The sequence below is a fragment of the Artibeus jamaicensis genome, unplaced genomic scaffold (assembly GCF_021234435.1).
Source record: "Artibeus jamaicensis isolate MK-2021 breed Jamaican fruit bat unplaced genomic scaffold, CSHL_Jam_final contig_391, whole genome shotgun sequence".
NCBI lineage: Eukaryota > Metazoa > Chordata > Mammalia > Chiroptera > Phyllostomidae > Artibeus > Artibeus jamaicensis.
The window spans coordinates 29,601,330-29,621,384 of NW_026521814.1; the positions used below are offsets into that span (position 1 = coordinate 29,601,330).

The 20,055-nt window shown below is 35.9% G+C and overlaps 1 protein-coding gene across 4 annotated transcripts in view; it reads right to left on the reverse strand.

Moving 5' to 3' along the window:
* SF3B1 (splicing factor 3b subunit 1) overlaps positions 1 to 20,055 on the reverse strand; it is a 60,468-nt gene that overhangs the window by 13,402 nt on the left and 27,011 nt on the right. Inside the window, exons 3-13 of one of the 4 annotated variants that reach the window (XM_037167021.2) lie at positions 12,446 to 12,612; positions 10,607 to 10,711; positions 9,569 to 9,683; positions 7,659 to 7,738; positions 5,986 to 6,156; positions 4,059 to 4,296; positions 2,727 to 2,939; positions 2,513 to 2,634; positions 1,096 to 1,293; positions 902 to 1,003; positions 192 to 371 (exon numbers count right to left, since the gene is read on the reverse strand). In XM_037167021.2, the coding sequence (XP_037022916.1) occupies positions 192 to 371; positions 902 to 1,003; positions 1,096 to 1,293; positions 2,513 to 2,634; positions 2,727 to 2,939; positions 4,059 to 4,296; positions 5,986 to 6,156; positions 7,659 to 7,738; positions 9,569 to 9,683; positions 10,607 to 10,711; positions 12,446 to 12,612 (1,691 nt within the window). Of the gene's footprint in view, positions 1 to 191; positions 372 to 901; positions 1,004 to 1,095; positions 1,294 to 2,512; positions 2,635 to 2,726; positions 2,940 to 4,058; positions 4,297 to 5,985; positions 6,157 to 7,658; positions 9,335 to 9,568; positions 9,684 to 10,606; positions 10,712 to 12,445; positions 12,613 to 20,055 lie in introns of those variants that run through there. The other 3 variants (XM_037167022.2, XR_005085543.2, XM_037167023.2) reach the window with 3 other exon arrangements.

Below are 20,055 nucleotides of genomic sequence, written 5' to 3' on the forward strand. Positions count from 1 at the left end.
GGGCCTACAAACCAAAGGATCGTGGTTCAATTCCCAGTCGGAGCACATGCCTGAGTTGTAGGCCAGTTCCCAGCAGAGGATGCACAAGAGGCAACCGTACATTATTTTTCTCCCTCACTCTTTCCCTTCACCTCTAAAGATAAATAAATAAAATCTTAAAAAAAAAAAAACACTACTTGAGAATAACAAACCTTGTGCACATATGGTCGAACTAAGTCATCAAGTTTGTATAATATTCTATCAATGACTTTGACAAGTAAATGGCGTTCTTGATCCTCAAGTGTAGGAGACATCAGTAGAGGAAGAATCTGATTAAACAAAGGACCAGCTCCAAATTCACGAGCTTTATCAGTAATCTGACGCAATGCAGCCTGGGAGAGAAATAAAAAAGGGTGTGTTTCTTTGTAATTAAGCTTTTGGAACAAACAATTTTTTCTATGATTTTCTGTAACAATTATTTAGTGTAAAATTTACAGACATTTTACACAGGGTAGCTGAAGTTCATTCCCATTAAAACTACTCCAAAGCTTGAATTCCTGTGATGAAAGTTCAATGTTTCAGTTAAAAAGAGGCAATAGACCATGGAGCCACTGCAGTTATAAAACTCCCTCTCAAGACTGCCCATCTTCAAGCCATGTATGATACTATTACAATTCCTAACATAATTTCACTAATTACCTTGAGCCTTCAGCATGTTTTAAAGGCCTTGAAGACAGAAAAGAGAATCTTATTTTTCAATATTCCTATTAGCAAAAAATTCCTTAACTAAAAAGCCCAAGTCCCTCATATTACATATCTTTTCCCCCTCCTACTAAGCACTTGATATAACTGAAGAGATTAATTATAAATTTCTAAACATAAAATTATAATATTACAATTTAATGAACTGGTATTTATTTACCTTTCTCATTGGAGGTGTTCCATTCTTAATTTTTAAAAGCAACTTCATTATTTTTCTCTCTTTCTGCTCTTCTGGACTAAGTGTTGATTCATCAACATCAACCTAACAATAGAAAGAAAATAATTTAAAGGTAAGTTGAGGCATTACGATTTGTAATTCCTAAATAGTTATTGCATTCTGCTATTATCACTTACCAAGAGTTTATCGAAGTACTGAATATCATCAGGTTTTAAAAATGGAAGATTTCCAGATGGCTGGTCATTAACACTTTTCATAGTTCTGTCTTCAGTTTGCATGTGGAAACCAGTCATACCACCCAAAGGTGTTGGAGTTGCTGTCAGCTTTCGAGCTGGAGTTCGAATAGGAACATAACCGGCTGGAGGAGGGAGTACCTAATACAGTGAAAGGACAGTTTAGGATTTTCTTGACTTGATAAACAAAGAAATAACATAATGAATATTTGCACTTAAAATATTTTACAGTTTATTAGCTAGAAAGCTTTTTGCTTGCGGACAGGAATTACCATCGATCCCATTTTTCTATCTCGATTGTAAGTTTAAAATGTATGACAAATATTCATATTTCTCATCTGCTAATAAAATTTAAGTATATGAGTAAGTGTGGGAAAATTAGGATAATGAAGCAGGTTATAAAATTCTTTACCACTTTCAAACATTAATCTACATAAACATGTTGGTTTTGTTTTCATTATAAAATAAAAATCGCATAAATCTCTGCACCAAAGAGTAAATCTTAGTATTTAAATTACTTCACAAAAATCAGTTAAATGCATATAAACTAAAACCAAAATATTCACCAAAGCCCTATGAAATACACATCATTTAAGTAAAAAAAAAAAAAAGAAATCACTGAAGAGCCACTACAGAGGATTTTTCTCTCCTATCAATATTAAGGAAATCAATGACTACAACTGAAAACACACTCAGGCAGTCAATAGTAGGCATAAAGTGTCTACAAACCACAGCTTTATGTGGAGGCTACAAAAAGTTATAAAGTAGAAATTCATCAATACTTGAAACAGATACGTTACCACAAACCTAGGAAGAGGAAAAATATATACAAACTTAAAAAGCAAGAGGCACTCACAGGAAGGGCTCTGTAAAGGCCACCATGACTTCTAGGTTCCAATCCTGATTATGACAATACCATCCTACATGCCTAAACTACCTTCATACTAGTAAAGAGAATATTCTTTGTGTTCACTGGCAATCCATGAACTTACTGAATCCACAAAATCTTGTGTGGCACCAAGTAAAGTAACCATTAACTTGAAGCTTGCTCCTAGGACTACTGGCAGACTGAAATACCGGTTATCTCATACCCTCAAGGGAACACTTCTCGAAGTACATGGTACTAGAAGTCCTTGAGACTTCTCACCTTCCGAAAGTAATAAAAAGTTCCATGTCATTTATTTTTTATTCCTATTATGTTTTGGAATATAAATATACTTGGAAATAACTAAAAGAGAAGAATAGCAGGTATTTAAATCAAGGCAAGGCCAGCACAAACTTGACATGTAAATTTCTTAAAAGGTATTTAAAATAAAATTTGCAGCCTAAAACCTCACACATTCATATCCCACATTATTACCTTATATCCTTCTGGGAACATAGCATCTAACTCTTCATCAGAAAGTGGGCGATTTCTCTCATCAATTTCTCTCTCCCACCGCCAAGCTTGAAGCTGTTCAGGAGTCATACTCATTATGTGACCTATCAAAAAAACAAATTTTTGTAACAATCTAAAGGGCAAATATTTATCATTACATAGGTCCTTAGGACATGAGACAGTTAAGAGGTCCTACCTGGAGTAGGGGTAGCCATGTTCATGGCTGGTGTGCCAATTGGTGTTTTTCCAGGGGTCAGAACAGGAGTGCTTCCTCCCATCTGACTAGCTGGTGTTTCATCCCAACGTGACTTTCTTTTACTGGCTCCAGGAGTGGGTGTTTCACCAATTGAATCTCCGCCTCGATCTGTTCGAGGTGTCTCAGCCCATCCACTTCCATGCCCAGGAGTATCTTTAAAGAGAAAAAGCGTATAAGCCTGAAATTTTAACCAAAACTTTGGTTTTTATTCTCAAATAGCTAACATACTCAAACCGATCAAGTTCAAAAACAGGGTATTTCTAAAATGGAGGGGCCATTTAGGTTTAAGTGTTTCATGTTTATCCTCCTTCACTATTTTGTTTCAACTGATTACAGAAACAATACATAACCAACATTAAGGAATAGAAAAACAAAGTATTTTTGTAACCACCAATAATATCAGAACCCAGAGACAGCCATTTCATATCTCTTGAGCCACTTTTCATTTCTCCATATAATTAAGACTATTCTGTATATACAATTTCACAGTGCTTCTTTCATCCACTACATGTTAAGTGATCTCTTGTATCACTGAAAATTCTTCCAGCGGGTATGGCTCAGTGGATTGAGTGCCGGCCTACGAACCAAAGGGTCGCCAGTTTGATTCCCAGTCAGGGCCCATGCCTGGGTTGTGGGGCCAGATACCCAGTGGGGGTGCATGAGGGGCAACCACATGATATTTCTCCCTCCCTCCCTTCCCCTCTCTCTAAAATAGTCTTTAAAAAAATTCTTTATAAAATTTTAATATAGAGGATGTACTATTAAATCTTGTTACAGTGCTCAAAAACAACAGCTTTAAATTGTTTACACAAAAAATAATTTAGGCAAATTTATACAGACAGAAAGTAGAACAGGTATTACCAAGGGCTGGGAGGAAACAAACATGGGGAGTTATTATTTTATGGGTACAGAATTTCTGTGTGGGATGATGAAATAAATAGTGATGTTTGCATGACACTGTGAATGTCCTTAATGCCATCGAATTACACTTAAAATGGTTAATATGGTAAATTTCATTGTATATATTTTACAGTAAAAAATGAGGTTATTATGATGTACAAACTTTACTTCCTACTGTTTTTACTAAAATAAATTTTAAACCTCTTCAAGAAGGGAAAAGAATTAGTCATGTGATCTGCCCAGTTCTTTGTCCCTACTACAGCTGGTTATTTGCCTATCTAGCCAGATTAAGAAGAACAGATTTCAGCCTATAAATATACCGCTTACTGAGTCATTTCACCCAAACATATGCCCAGACTCCATTAAAAGTACCTCTTTCTGTTTTGGGGGTCTCATCCCATCTGTTTTTACGAGCACTGGAAGTTGCGCCTCCATGGCCTGGTGTCGCATGACCTGGTGTATCACCCCGTCCAGGAGTAGCAGCTCCCGCTGGTGTGTGGCTAGGTGTAGGATCCCATATTTTTGAGCCTGGGGTTGCTCCAGGAGTCTCACTTCCCTTTGCACGACCTGGTGTCTCATCCCATCTTAAAGAAGGTGTATGTCCAGGGGTCTTAACAGAATAAACACATTTTACTTCACACATCTATATACCTACATAAATATAACTGGAAAGCTTCTGTTAAAAAACTTTAAACATGATTTCACCTATATGTGGAATCTAATGAATAAAATAATCAAAATAGAAACAGACTCATAGAAACAAAGAACAGACCGACACCTATAAGAGGTGGAGGGTTGAGGGGCTGGGTGAAAAAGGGTGAAGGGATTAAGCAAAAACAAAAACTCTTAGACACAGATAACAGTACGGTGATTACCAGAGGGAAAGGGGGATGGGGGAAGGTAGAAGAGGGTACTGGGTAAATGGTGACAGGAGGCGGCTTGATTTTAAATAGTGAACACACAATACACAAATGATGTGTTATAGAACTGTATACCTAAAACTTATCATTTTATTAACCAATGTCACTTCAGTAAGCTCAATAAAAACTAAAAAAAATTTAAACAAATAAATGCTTTAGTTCTATTCCCGATAATTGAGATTGAATTACCGTTTAAGAAATTCCTACTTTCTAGAATGTTTACAACTAAACACAACTTAAAAATTTCAAGTTTAGAGCAGTAAAAAAAGCCCTAGTTTTTTAATACATTGTATTTTGAGTATGAATCTTAGTTTTGGCATTACTAGCTCCCTAACTTTAGGAAAGTCACTAAGGTTTCTCTGTATAAATCTGTAATAAAAGAATTTCAGCTTTAGTCGTATCACTAGTTCTCACACTGGGGCTTAGAGACATATGCCCATTGAGTTCTCACTAATACTATTTTTGCGTTTTTGTTCAATTCTGTGTTTATTTGATTAATACAAGCATGTTTTGGATCACCTGGGTAATTATAATAACTACATAGTAGCAGATGATTTCAATATCGAAGATGAATTTATATTTATAATCACATTTGCAATAACTGATGCTAGCAATATCAGTGAAAAAGGCTTAAGTAATCAAAGGTTACATGGCGATTTGTATAGAGACTGAGTAGTAAGTGATACAGGGCACGAGTTAAGCACATGACAGCAAAAAAACCTATACAGTGCAGACAATACCATATCAAAACAGTAGGTGATTTTGTTTAAGAAAAACAAAATTTGTATTTAAATCATGACTCATAAATATACTATAGAAGGAGTGTCCAACTTTTTGGCATCTCTTGGCACAAGAGAAGACATGCCTTGAGCCACACATTAAATACACTGTGACATGTAATCACAAAAAAATCCCATAAAGTTTTAAGTAAATTCACGATTTTGTAATGGGCTGCATTCATAGCCATCATGGGTTGTGGGCTGGACACCTCTGTTGTAGGTTTGTAACAACATACTTTTATGTATTTGCTTTAAAATTGGATCCTCTTTTATCTAACATAAGAGTTCTAGCTAGCTTTGTTTGCAATCTTGCATAAATACCATATTAAATTTAAGAATTGATGTTTTTACATTTAAAAAGATTCTATATATAACTAAGCTGGGAAATTTTCCATTAGGTGAGTAAAGCACATATATTATTGAAAATCTCAATTTTCAGTTGGCACCTTGATCTTGGTGCCTGCAAGACTCCAGAACTGTGAGAAAATAAACATCTGTTTAAGCCCCCCAGTCTGTGATATTCTGGTATGTTACGAGAGCTAATACATTTCCTAGGAGAAAAAAATTACACAAGTAATATTAAATATAAAATGAAAACACCTCTGCTTGATCCCAACTTGACAGCTTCTTGGGAGTGGCACCAGGAGTCTGATCGGCTGTTTGATCCCAGCGCCGTTTCCGTTTTGAGGGAGGCTGGGATGCTGCTGCTCCATTGACGACTTTTAGTTCTCCAGCTTTAGCTTTTTCTGCTAGCTGTTGCCTAATTTCTCTCTAAAAACATGAATAAGCAGTGAGTATATTTAAAACATTTTCAATATATTTTTATATCATCAATACAATCATTTCTATTTAATGTCATTTTACTCTTTATTCACTCTCCTTTCTATGCTACTGGTAGTCCCTGCTTATTTTCCCTCTCCTCTCTGTATTTCCAGTTCTATATAATGTCTTTCTGCACAACAGATGAACAAATACAAAATTTATAACACAGAGCACTATACTTTATAGTTAGTAAAGTAAATCTTCAGTCACTGGTGGCAAATCAAAATGCTTCCATTGAAAAATTTTATTTAAAACTCAAACAGACAGCAATTCAGACTAGGTAACAAGATACAAAAGTGGTAAAAAGTGAAAATGTTTAGTCCTGGCTGGCGTGGCTCAGTAGATTGAGTGCCAGCCTGCAAGCCTGCAAAACCAAAGGGTCACAGGTTTGATTCCCAGTCAGGGCATGTGCCTGGGTTACAGGCCAAGTCCCCAGTGGAGGGAGAGGAAAATACACATTGGTGTTTCTCTCCCTCTTCCCCTCTCTTTTCTAAAAATAAATAAAATCTTTTTTTTAAAAAGTGAAAATGTGCCCTGGCTGATATAGCTCAGCGGATTGGGTGCGGGCCTGGAAACTAAGGGATCTCGGTTCGATTCCCAGTCAAGGCACATGCCTGGGTTGCAGGCCAGTTCCCAACAGGGGACCCACAAGAGGCAACCATACATTGATATTTCTCTCCCTCTCTCTTTCCCTTCCCCTCTAAAGATAAATAAATAAAATCTTTATTTTAAAAAAAAGTGAAAATGTTTAAATTTAGCTATGTAAATATTATATACAACATTCTAACAAATGCATTTAATTTATCCTATGATTTTTCAAGAGGGGTTCCATCACCCCACTTAATCCGTACAACAAATTTATTATACATTCATAATAAAGTTACGGAAGCTAACTATTAAAATAAATGATCTCTGTAGACCAGCAAGAATTCCTTAGAATTCTCCATCTACATCCAACCTCAATATTACAGGAGAATTAAATGCTTTTCAAGGAATGACTTCACTACTTGGCTCTTTTTAAACACTGGCTTCGGACACACACACTATCAATCCTCCCCACACATGTATTCATTAGAAAATAGCATATTTTGTTGTGTATAATGCACAGCCATGTTTTGTGCATGTTATACCCATAGAATGTAATCATTATACCCATGTATAATTCTCATCCTTATTTTTCCCTGAAAAAAACTGGGTGAAAACAGTGCACATTCTATACAGCAAAATAATGGCACTTATGTGTATATAAATGGCCAAGGAGCCAGGGACTAAAAAAGGGTCTAGAAAAATAAGTGTAATTTGGGAGGTGGTAGAATTTGGGGTAAGTTTTTTTCTCAGCTTAATGTTTATCAATACTACTAAGTACAGCAGATAAAAAGAAATTAGAAAAGTCTCTCAATCTCAACTTTCCTTTTATTTTCACAACCATTAAAATAAAAGCAGGTTCATACCTCTTCTTTAGTCAAATGCTGTTCCCGCATTACATCCATGTAAGTCCTAGCATTCATTTTAGGATCAGGGGTTTTCCCTCCTGCAGAAAAGAACAGCAACAGGACAAGAGTACAATAAATAAAAGATAATTAGGTTCAATTGATTTATCTGCCCTGCTCTAATATTATGTTATTCCATAATCATTTAATTTATTTTTTGATGGAAAACTTTAATAATTATGTATCTTACTTTTTATTGAGTTTGCTGATCAATTTAACCTGTTTGAACACAAACATATCTACAGCAGTTTAAAACAAATATTTTAATGCATATAAAAGCAAAATGACAGCACAGTTTAGTCTTCAGAAGTGATGGGTTCCTGGGTTGCTAATCCGGAATACGTACACTTTCGTGCCTTTGTCTCCATCAGCAGTTCTGACTTCAAGCAGCAGAATAGAAGCCTAGAAAATTATCTCTTTACCATTAGTAACACTTTGGAAAGATATTTATATTCAAAACATTACCTGTTGCAAGATGTTAAAATCCTGACTACAAGTAACTATTAACTAGGTAAGTTCTTCATACAATGTTCTAAACAGTTCTAGTTTAGAAAATCTCATTTTTAAAAGTACACCTATAATTTTATTCTGTCAGGTTACTAAGAAAGGGCTTCATGCTTTATAAAGTTTTCTTGACCCAAAAACATTTTTATTTTCTTAGAAAGTATAAATTACAAGTGAAAACACACTACTTGAATATATTACTTTCTACCAGCTATTATGATGCACACAAGACAAGTGGTGTACAAAGAGATGTGTTAGTCTCTTGGTTAAAGTTTCAATATTCGTTTTTCAAACTTCAAAATATCTTAAAGAAGCCCAAACAGTATATAACAAGATTCACAAAGGAACAACTTCATTTCAGAAATGTGATAATCAGCTATACAGTAGTATAGCAACACAATTTAGGAAGATAATGAAATTCTTAATACAGTTCCTATGCTGAAGATCATGCCCAATTGATAGTGTCATTCTTTCTGACACTAGCTCTGATAAGACTTCCTTTCGAATACTTTTTCACCATAATCTAGAGAGGATGTGTTGAACTGCACCCTTAAGAATGCAGACAGGACTGGCATATAGCAGTACTGCTGTAGGAAAGAAATTAAGGACAGTTAGTATGGGCCTGTGAATTCTGACATACATGTTTAAATCAATTACAATTATGCAAGTAAAAAAAGAATATCCCTACTAATTCATGCAGGCTGAAAGTCTAATTTATAAACCTGCAGCAGAATCTCATTTTAAGAAACAGGCACCTAATTTGATTTTGAAACTCACTCACCTGAGGAAAGCTTCCATCAGGCTCACTATGTCCCTTGTGCTGACCTGCACTCTAAAATTAGCAAAACAAACTCCAACTATTAAAAATATCAAAGTTTTTGTATACATACTTTTGTTTTAATTTTAAGTATGCTTAAAGCAAAGTAGGTGCATTTACTAAACTATATTTAGAGCAATACAGGGGAGCTCTAATGTGAGAAACAGTTTCTAAAAAATAACAATCCTAATATCTAGGATTTGGAATGAAAACTTTCAATAATTTGAAAGTATTTTGAGCAGAAAAACATACTTGTTCAAAGTATAGAAAGCGTACCCAAAACAAAAGTAAAAGAAAAACCTTTAACCCTTTGCGTTTCTATGGCATTGGCTCATTATTTTCTTGTCCTTCTACCTGGAAAGAAAACTTGTATTATAAAGATGAAGAATATGGTATCTGTGACTTCAACCAAATCTATATACATCTATAATAAGGGGGTTTTTAAAAAAGAAAAGCAAATTCATAAGCATGCCAAAAAAAATCAAAGGGCTAAAGACAACTTAACACAAACAAATTCATGAATACTTAAAGAAAAGTGGGAAAGAATTACCATCTGCAAAAGGATCAAGACGTTCTGGGGAAATTATCATGGTCCGCCTGTGCTTTTTGTATTCATCTTCTCGGTCTGCAATCTTCGGAGGTCGGTGCTCCGCAAATGGATCATACTGAAAAGAAGTTATGTCTCACTTAATACCCACTTTATTAAATAACCAGAGTACTATAAACAAAAATCAGAACATTGTAAAATGTTTAGTAAGTACCTACTCATAAAATATTCTGTATCATTTTATAAATGTTAATATGAAAAAAATAATACAGAAATGTAGTAGACTGGTTTAAGTCTAGCAAATGTGACTCAGCTCTGTATGGAAAACCTACAGAAGCGAATTGGTGGGCAGGAGCCAAACCTTCAAACCGGGTTTTCCCGTGGGAATCAGGCCTAGAAAATGCATACAGACTGTTATGGTTTGCTCTTGCTAAAACTCCTTCACCCTGGTCTAAAACAACAAATGTGTGTTTTCTATATTCAAGATAATACCCAAAGCCTGTATGAGTTCTCCCAAGGACAGAGCTAATCAGCTCACTGCCATTCCCCTCTGCATGTTATTTCCTTGATTGTACCTTAAATGTACACAATAATATTCTATGCAATAAATAATAAATCTTTCTCTGATGTAAGACCCCAGGAAAACAATAAAAACCCATCCAGGCAAGGGTCAGGGTGCTCCCCTCTTGAGGGGAGTGCCATACACAGGCACTCTCCCCTTGAAAGAGTAGTTGTGCCTGTTCCCTTTTTCTCCACAGGATTTTTGTCACCTGTGAATTTATTCTCGTCGTCAGCCACAACAGGCAGACTCTGTGGGCCAGGGTCTGCCACATAGAAATGATAATATCCATCTGTATTTCCATAGTTCAATTCTTCACAATATAATTACCTTTATAAAATTAACCAACTATTATTTCTAATTCTCCCAAATCAACTCTCCTCAAAACATTCTAATAACATGACTCAAAGTGGGCTTCCATGGGATCTGAGAGTTTTCTTTAGCTGAATAAACTCTGGATTTAACAAAGAAAAAAAAGTCACCTGTTCTGTTGACTGTGGTATATCATTAAGCAATGCCACAGGGGCATGATATCCTGGCTTCTTCTGACCGAGCAAACTTGTAGATGAAGAGTAGTCATCATCATCCTGCAATAAAGTGTCCCCAAAAAGCCATAAACAAAACATCAGAATTCAAAAATTAGAAAATACTAAGATGCAACATGAAATCAAAAGACTTAAGTGTGATGTCTGAGCCCTTGTTCATAAAACTTGTACACAAGTTTTCTTTTCAACTCAAAAAATGCTATTAAAAAATTAAACGTAGTTTTTATTATTTAAAAAAAATAAAACAAGGAATGCTTTCTGTGGAAGCCAATTAAAATAAAGTAGGTATAAGCTAGAAAAATCTCAGCATTTTGTTTTCTCATAGAAGGCATGAAAAATTTGTTTTTCAAATTTGGAAACTATAAACAATTTATTTAAAACTCTCCAGTTCCCTCATTTAACTAATTTCTTAAAAAAAAAAGTGATTTAGCCACAGAAATAAGTAAAATATAATCAATTTTAAATGTATTTGTTTCCCTAAGTATGTTTAAACAGAAAAATGTTACATTATTTTACTAGTGTAAGAAGTGCAACTGCAGGTAACCCTCAAGATCTTAACACTCATTTAAAAATGAAACAAGTGCCCTGACATATGGCTCAGTGGGTTGGGCATCATCCCCCAAACCGAAAGGTCACTGGTTTGACTCCCAGTCAAGGGAAATGCATGGCTTGTGGGCCAGGTCCCCAGTTGCCAATGGATTGGATGCTCCTCTCTCATCTTTCTCCCTCCCCTCCTCTCTAAAAATAAATTGAAAAAGTCTTAAAAAATTTTTTGAAACACTTATGCCCCCTCAGTTTCTCGAACACACAGCCATCACCGTCTCTTACCAGAAGGTATAACTGGGCTCCAGAATTTTTATCTTTGGGACTTTTTTAAAAATGTAGCATCTATAGCCCTGGCTGGTGTGGCTCAATGGACTGAGCACCAGCCTGCAAACCAAAAGGTTCCTAGTTTGACTGCCAATCAGGGCACATGCCTGGTTTCCTGTTGGGGGCATGTAACATGCAACCCATCGATGCTTCTCTCACACCTTGATGTTTCTCTACCACTCTTTCTACCTCCCCTCCATCCTCTCTAAAAATAAATAAAATCTTTTAAAAAATGTGCCAACTACAAAATAAAGTGTGGCTTGAATATCATAAAAATAACAAGTTTGATTATATATATAAATAAAATGTCTGTTACTGAATCACACAAAAATGGATAGCCATTTCACCAAATTTCAATGTTTGAAATGATCTAACAATATGTGAGCTATGTGGAATATATAAAAACATTATGAGGGATATATTTCAAAATCAGAGGTGGTCATCCTCCACAATAACTAAAACTGGCGCAGAGCCCATTAATATCAGTAACAAGCAGTAGTCTATTCATATTAAAATGGCAAGGGAAAGTGGGGACAAAGAGCACCAAGCACAAGTCAGAAATCAGGTCACAAGGGCAGAAAGTCTCACATGGGTTACTCTAGACAGAGCTCAATAGGTAACAGCAATTTATAACAGTTAATGACTTGCAGATGCTTTACTAAACAAATAAAGTTTTATGTTAAGTTTTAACATAAAGATTCAGAACTGAGCGCTTCCAAGAGTTTTTGAACTTTAGAGAGGAAGAATACTTTCAAGTTTTATCCTCCAAAAGAAAGATCCCCCAAACTCCAAAATGTCTCCCAGATTAAACCAGATGACTCAAAGAGAAAATTCCTTTATATTTCTTGCTTTCCATCAAAAATTTTTTTTAAAAAAATGCTTGACTCTTATATACTTTGTACTTACATCTTCAAGTTCAGTTGCAGCAATTGATGTCACATATCCAGCAAATCTGCTGTCACTCCCACCATATATTTCCTGGTCATAATAACCTGTAGAATCAAGGCCCACTCCTTGAGCTTCATCAAGAGCTGCCTTCTTGCCTTGGATTTCTCGAATCTGTGCTTCGATATCTGTAACAAAGTTAATACAGACTTTAACTTCATTTTAGAAAAAGCACTCACACATTTTCCTACTAGTTATTGTCAAAATATTAAAGAGAAACTTTAAATATAATTATGCTATATAAGGGCTTAGTAAAACTATATAGTGATTTTTAATACATTTAATTAGCTCCTCCACTTCAATAGAAAAATACATACCGAAAAGATACTTACTATTTTCATCAACTACAAACTACTTACATTAAGAATGGGTTACCAACTTTTATTAAATTATTGTTGAATTCTAAAGCTTTCTCCAACTTAAAAAATAATATTGTTGATGTTCACTAGGGACCAAGAACAACAGTCAAGGTTATTTAAACCCAACACTACCAGAAATGTAAAAACAGTACTAGAGAGTGGTTCTCAAACTTCAATGTGCAAAAAATTGGCTACAGATTTGTTAAAATTCAGTAGGCCCAGAGCAGACTCAAGTTTCTGTATTCCCAACAAGCTTCCAGATCATGTCCTTAACAGTAAACGGTGAAACAATAAAAAATAATGTCTAAATTCCTAAGCCTGGAATTCAGAACTTGATACAGTTTGGCTGCAACTGCCATAACACTTCTTAGTTTAACAACTAAGTGCCTGAGACCTGGAACCAATATAGCTATCTACCTTCAAGGAAAGGTTCTTTCTCTATTAATTAATACATTACTTAAACTTGTTTGCCTCAGTTTCCTACAACATAAAGGGTTCTTTTTAAAGGATTGTATCACTCCCCAAAGCACCAAGTTCTACCCACAGGTCTGACTTCAGAAGATGCACATTTGGTGAGTTAAGTATCAACTCTTTTCAAGTACTTCCCAAACTTCTCAATTTCTAATTTTGTCAAGACTAGGAAAATTAAAATAATACAATGAACACCCACATATGCTTCATCTGTATTCATCAACTGTCTAAATAAAGAGATAAAGCAAATATACATTTGTACACACACTTTTTCTAAACCATTTAAAACTCCTAATATTTCAGTATGTAATCCCAGATCTAGGACATTCTCCTATATAAATAAGCACAACAGATTTAAGATGCTCAAGAAGTTAAGCATTAATAATGTTATCATCTAATATATAATCTAGCTTCAAATCTCCCTAATTATCTTAGTAACACCCTTTCCTAGCTGTTTTTCTTTGATCCACAATCCAAGCAGGAACCAGGCATTGTATTTCATTGTCATGTCTTTAATCTCCTTCAAATTCAGACTAATCTTCCAAAGTTTTTTAGTCTTTCCTAACACGAGGGAACTCTAAATTGCAAATTTATGTTTCATTTTAATTATCTGGATAATACATAAGTTTGGAAAGAAAGTTTGTACTGCCAGTGATTTCTGCAACCTAACAAGAGTTTCAATTTTTGCCAGCTCAAAAGGACTGAATTCAACTGAATTAAGCCCTTTGATACCAGACATTTTTAAAAGCTCATTTAAGGATCCAGAAGGAAAAAGATGCAAATGATCACCCCCCACCCCAAGCTAAGGGAGAAAACCCTCTGTAGTTCCTCAAAATGGGTGTGGTCTAAAGCAGAAAATGCAGTAACATTCCTAGTCCAAGGTACAGACAGGCCACATTTCCTCATTACAGTGGAAGCAAGTGTCAGAAACTCAAAATAATGTAACAGATTTACTGCTGAACTAGCAGCCATAACTAGATCTCAATATCTTAAGTATATCATGGGACCACCATCTCCACAGTTATTTTTCCAGCACAGCTCCCCTCAAAGCTGCTGCAGGAGCCCAAGCAGTCTGGGATCTCCGCCATAATTACTCACAAATATCCTCATCTGAGCTGGATGGTTCATTTAACTCTTCTCTCTACTTCTTCTGTTTGAAGTATTTTTTCTTCAGTTTTAAAGTCATATTTGCTCCCCTCCTCCCCCAGCCCACACCCCCACAAAGACTTTTTCTCCTAGAACACAGAAGAATGTTGATTAGCAAAACTCGCTAAAACTCTTCATTTTCTTCCTTTATGTCCATTTCCATTTCTGAAATATTTGAGACCTGGTTTATAAACCACAAGGTACATATATCACTTCTAAGTAAATAGGTTCTTTCTGAAGCACCATAATTGCTACTACCATTAGGTCCAAGCAATAAACACAAGTGGGTGAATTAGGCCAGCCAGATAGTCTGCAATCCCGCTTCTAAAGCAATCATTTGAAGCACCTGTTATAATAAAAAAGTCAGAACCCCGAACTTAAGAGAAGATTTCTGCATTATTAACACCCTGGAAAACTCGTAATTGGCCCTTCACCCCTCCATTTCCAGCCCCAGTCCACCCTTAACAAAATTTCCAATTTTAAACTTTACTTCACACTTTTTTTCCTAACTCACATACACTAAAGAAACAGGAAAAGGGTGCCATTATTGTTTCACAAAAATGGCATCATACTGTACATTATCATTGTGTAGCGTGCTTTTTTCCTCTCAGTACATCACACACAGCTTATTTTACTTCTAAAAAATTTTCCATCATAAGTTTTCATTATCTAGTCCTTTATTTAATTATACATTTATTTAAGAACTACCTTCAGCTACTAAATTTTACCTGATTTAATGTTCTAATTAGCAACCAAGTTTTCTAATTAGAAAGATACACAACTATTGAATTAGTGTTAATATCAAGTCTGTATATATCACAAATGAATTCCTATTACATCAAAATTTAGCAAGAAAATTACCTAGCTCAAAGTCTTCTGGGGCTAGGCAGCTGTTTATAGGTAATTAATTCTATGGGGAGTTCATTATTAAATGTATATAGGTTTTATAAGTTCAATGTTTATATGCAAATCATGCATAGTACTTCTGTATTTGCTTGAAACTATGAATAAAAAGTGAGTTTTGTTTATGCATTGTAAACTATAGCATATTTACATAAGTACTGTGATAACCACAAAGTTCAGACAACAGATACCAAACCCAGAAGAACTGTTAAAACTAGGCAATGGGGTTACATTGTGTTCACTGTATTTTTTCCTATACTTTCTGTATGTTACACTATTTCATAATAAAATGTATTTTCAACCTTGTAAAAATAATTTTCCAAATTTTTCTCTCCCTCATCCATGTCAGCAACGGTTTGTGAAATTCCACAGCTTCAAACTTTATAAAGGTTTTACATCTCAGAAAGACAAAGTTGTCTTCCATCTACTTATTTTTGGATCTATCTCACTGAATTACAGCTTCTGGTATGCAGATATTCCTTATACAAGAAGCTGTAATTTTAAATATTTCAATCAAAGACATGTTCACTGATTCTTAGAGAGGGAAAAGGGGGAAGGAAGGGGGAAGATAGAAAGAGGAGAAGGGGACAGGGGATGAGGAGAGTGAGAGAAACACTGATCAGCTGCCTTCTATTGGCACCCCAGAGGACTGGGGATCAAACTGGCAACCTAGGTATGTTCCCTGACCAGAAATCCTACCAGCGACCTTGCGGTGTACACATACCAACAGAGCCACAGGGGCCAGAGCTTCCCGTACGTTCTTAAATACAAACTGACTAAAAATGAGCAAATAGATAATGCATTGAGCAACAAATGATCAATGCATAAAATGTGTTGCCAAATATAAAAAAGAAATGAAAACATACCAAAAAGAATAACCAGAGGCCCAAAATATTAAATAAAAGACTTGAGAGGGGCAGAGAAAGGAAATGTTCATGCTAATCTTCCCCTGCTTCAATTATAATCAACATAAATCCTTTGTTCCCACCTAATCCCTTTCAAATTTTGAGTCCCTGTAGTTATAGACATTCAAGTGTGAAGATAAATAAAATAGATACCATCTGCTAGCACTGACTGGACGAGAGACTAGGACCTCCTAGAGATCACACAAAAGATTTACTGCCAAGAGCTGTTGTTCTCTAGTCCATCTGAACCCATGAAGATTTCAGTCTTGCTGTGTTTTGTGTATCAATAATCTGCGCCTATTACCAAGTAGTATTACATTGTACTACACTGTGTTTATCCGTTCTCTTTAGAGCCATTCAGGTTGTCTGAAGTTTGTACAGATTATCAATAAGGCTGCTGCAAACACTGGTGTACAGGTTTTTATAAGAACGTACGCTTTTGGGCCCTGGCTGGTGTAGCTCAGTGGATTGAGCGCAGGTCTGAGAACCAGAGGATCTCAGTTCAATTCCCAGTCATGGCACATGCCTGGGTTGCAAGCCAGTTCCCTGCAGGCCAGTTCCGAGCAGGGGAGGCATGAAAGGCAACCATACATTATGTTTCTCTCCCTCTCTCCTTCCTTTCCCCTCTAAAGATAAATAAACAAACAAACAAACAAACAAATATTTTAAAAAAAGAACGTACGCTTTAATCTCACTTGGGTAAAAACCTAGAAACAGGATTGCTGCGTTTTATCAAAAGTGTATGTTTAATGTAAAAAACTTAGAAAGTCCTTTTGATGCGCAGAGGAGAAATGTACCATTGTCTACAACAGAGGAAGAATAAATCTAAGATGAAATGGAGAGATTAACAAAACAAGTAAAATAAAAAACTGAGGTCAGGTTGGTAAAATTCGTTTCATGGTGTTAAAGAAAAGAATGTCTGAAGGTAGAAATAATTAATGTGGATTTATAAATTACCTTATTTTCTGGATGAAGACCTTACTTCTGTTCCTCCAAACCCCCATCTTTAGTAAAGCTGGGGGAGGGGGAATATGATAGGACTCTTGGTTACTGATGATGCTGAACACTTAAAAAGAAAGCAGGAGCCCTGGCTGGTGTAGCTCAGTGGATTGAGCGCGGGCCTGCGAATCAGAGTATCACGGTTCGATTCCCAGTCAGGGCACATGCCTGGGTTGCAGGCCAGTTCCCAGCGGGGGACTCACGAGAGGCAACCACACATTGATGTTTCTCTCCCACTCTTTCTCCTTCCCTTCCCCTCTCTCTAAAAATAAATAAATAAAATATTTAAAAAAAAAAAAGAAAGCAGGGACCTGGCTGGTGGTGTAGCTCAGTGGATTGAGCACAGGCCTGTGAAGCAAAGTGTCGCTGGTTCAATTCCTAGTCAGGGCACATGCCTGGGTTGCAGGCCAGTTCCCAGTGGGGCATGCACAAGAGGCAACCATACATTGATATTTCTCTCCTTCCTTTCCCCCCTGAAGATAAATTAATAAATCTTTAAAGAAAAAGAAAGCAGGAATTCTCTATCTTGACAGTAGATTTGGAATCCTGAAATTGACATTATGGGTAGTCCTTCAAATCCCCAGAGTTGGAATAGTCTGAAAGTGGTTTTAAAAAGTCTTAGACCAGCCCTGGCTGGTGTAGCTCAGTGGATTGAGCACGGGCCTGCGAACCACATGATCTCGGTTTGATTCCTAGTCAGGGCACATGCCTGGGTTGCAGGCCAGTTCCCAGTAGGGGACACGTGAGAGGCAACCATACACTGAAATTTCTCTCCCTATCTCCTTCCCTTCCCCTCTAAAGATAAATAAGTAAAGTATTTTTTAAGAAAGTCTTAGACCAGAAATCAAAGTACTAGTTTAGCATCAGACTTATATTTACCAAAGAGTCTCACTCAAGGAAAAACCTTGGGGTAAACTGTCATGGGTGAGGTTTTCCTTAAATTGGTATTCTAAAGTGCATGTATCACTGGGACTCCTCATACAAAACCATTTCAAGTGGAAGTTAAGCTTGTTAAAAAATGGTGCAAGTATACTCATGGCCATGAAAATTATAATGAGAGAGCATATGAATTTACAAGTCTGGTTATATTTCCTGGCCAGGGCTAGTCTAGCCTAAACCTGAAGTATGATTTCAGAACTGAGTTCATTCCTAATGCCAATGATTTTCTTGAAGTGTCCCTTGCTGTAGGCCTCCTGACATCTTGATTGCAGCTGAAGTGGTAGGAAAGGCTAAGAAGTAATCCTGGATGTTTTTACTGCTCTCTTGCCTTTCTCTGCAGACTGGAAATTCTACATGACGAAAAAAGTACTGCAACAAATGAATTACAAGAAAAAAGAAAAAGAGATGGAGGAGAAACATGAAGCTTTAAGACTTCACAATATACAGACTTTATTTGTCACTTGACTCAAACTGGAAAAAAATGTTTATAAGACAATTAGCAAAATTCAACGCCGACTATTTTATTAATTTTAGTTGCAATAAAATTTTAGATACACACACTGAAAAATATACAGATAAAAAGATACATCTGGAATTTGAGGAAGCGTAGAAGGGACCTGTATACAGATTTTTAAAAATTGGCCCTAGGATTTTTATTTATTTATTTTCAGAAGAGGGGAAAGGGGGGAAATGAAAGGGAGAGAAACATCAATGTGTGGTTGCCTTTCGAATGCCTCTCAACTGGGGACCTGGCCTGCAACTCAGGCACGTGCCATTATCAGGAATGGAACCAGCAACCCTCTGGTTTGCAGGATGGCACTCAATCCATTGAGCCACACCAGCCAGGGCAGGCCCTAAGTTTGTAACTTTTGAAGTTAGGTGATGGGTGGAACATGGGGGGGGGGGGTTCATTTCACTATTCTAGTTTGCATGTATTTGCAGTTATCGATGTAAAGTTGAAAAAAATTAAGCATGGTTTTCTTAAGCATCACTCCTTTAAACCAAGACTTCTGACCACAATGCAACAAAAAATAAATGCTCTCTCTGCTTCGAAATGGAGTCCTTTGCCACACATATACAAAAAATTTAGCTCTTTTATGGAATATTTTTAACCTCAAAAGTTCCAACTCCTCTGAATCTTTGTTATTTTTTCACTTTTCTGGCCTTACTGATCTTGTTCATTGATAAGGTAAAAATCTTCTAAATGTTAAGACAGAAACATACATTTTAAAAACTAAATTTGCTCCAATGATCTACAGAAAAGAAATGTCATTCAACTGTAATTTCCCTATTTCTGGAGGGGAATTCTGATCTTAAGAATATTTTCAACTACCAGAGAACAAATATTTCTGTAGTAGACATTAATTAAGTGTAAATTAATGAATAAATCTGTAAGACCATTTGAAATCTCAATTCATTCAAAAAAGTACTGCCACTTTTCATTTACTTAAAAATTACTTATATTACTGGTAAATTACTGTATTACCAGAAAAATGTGATAAATATTAGAATTATCATTTTATTATAAATACATCCAATGTTTTATTTGCAAGTTCAGTCTGACATCAAAAGGTAGTACTACAGAACTGCGGGTCTTTGAAAAGGTGGGGAACACCTTACCTACTTTATGCATTCTAAACTAAGACATAAATAAACTATGAGATTAACCAACAATGCATTCTAAATTAAGACATAAATAAACTACAAGATTAACCACCAATGCGCACACCTTATACAACCAAATTTGTCCCTCTACTGGTTCCCCCTTCTGTGCCTTTTATTTCTATGCCTCAGATATTGTTAAGTCCAGCTTGTAGCATTTCCTCTCCTTTGATGCAATTTTTTTTCT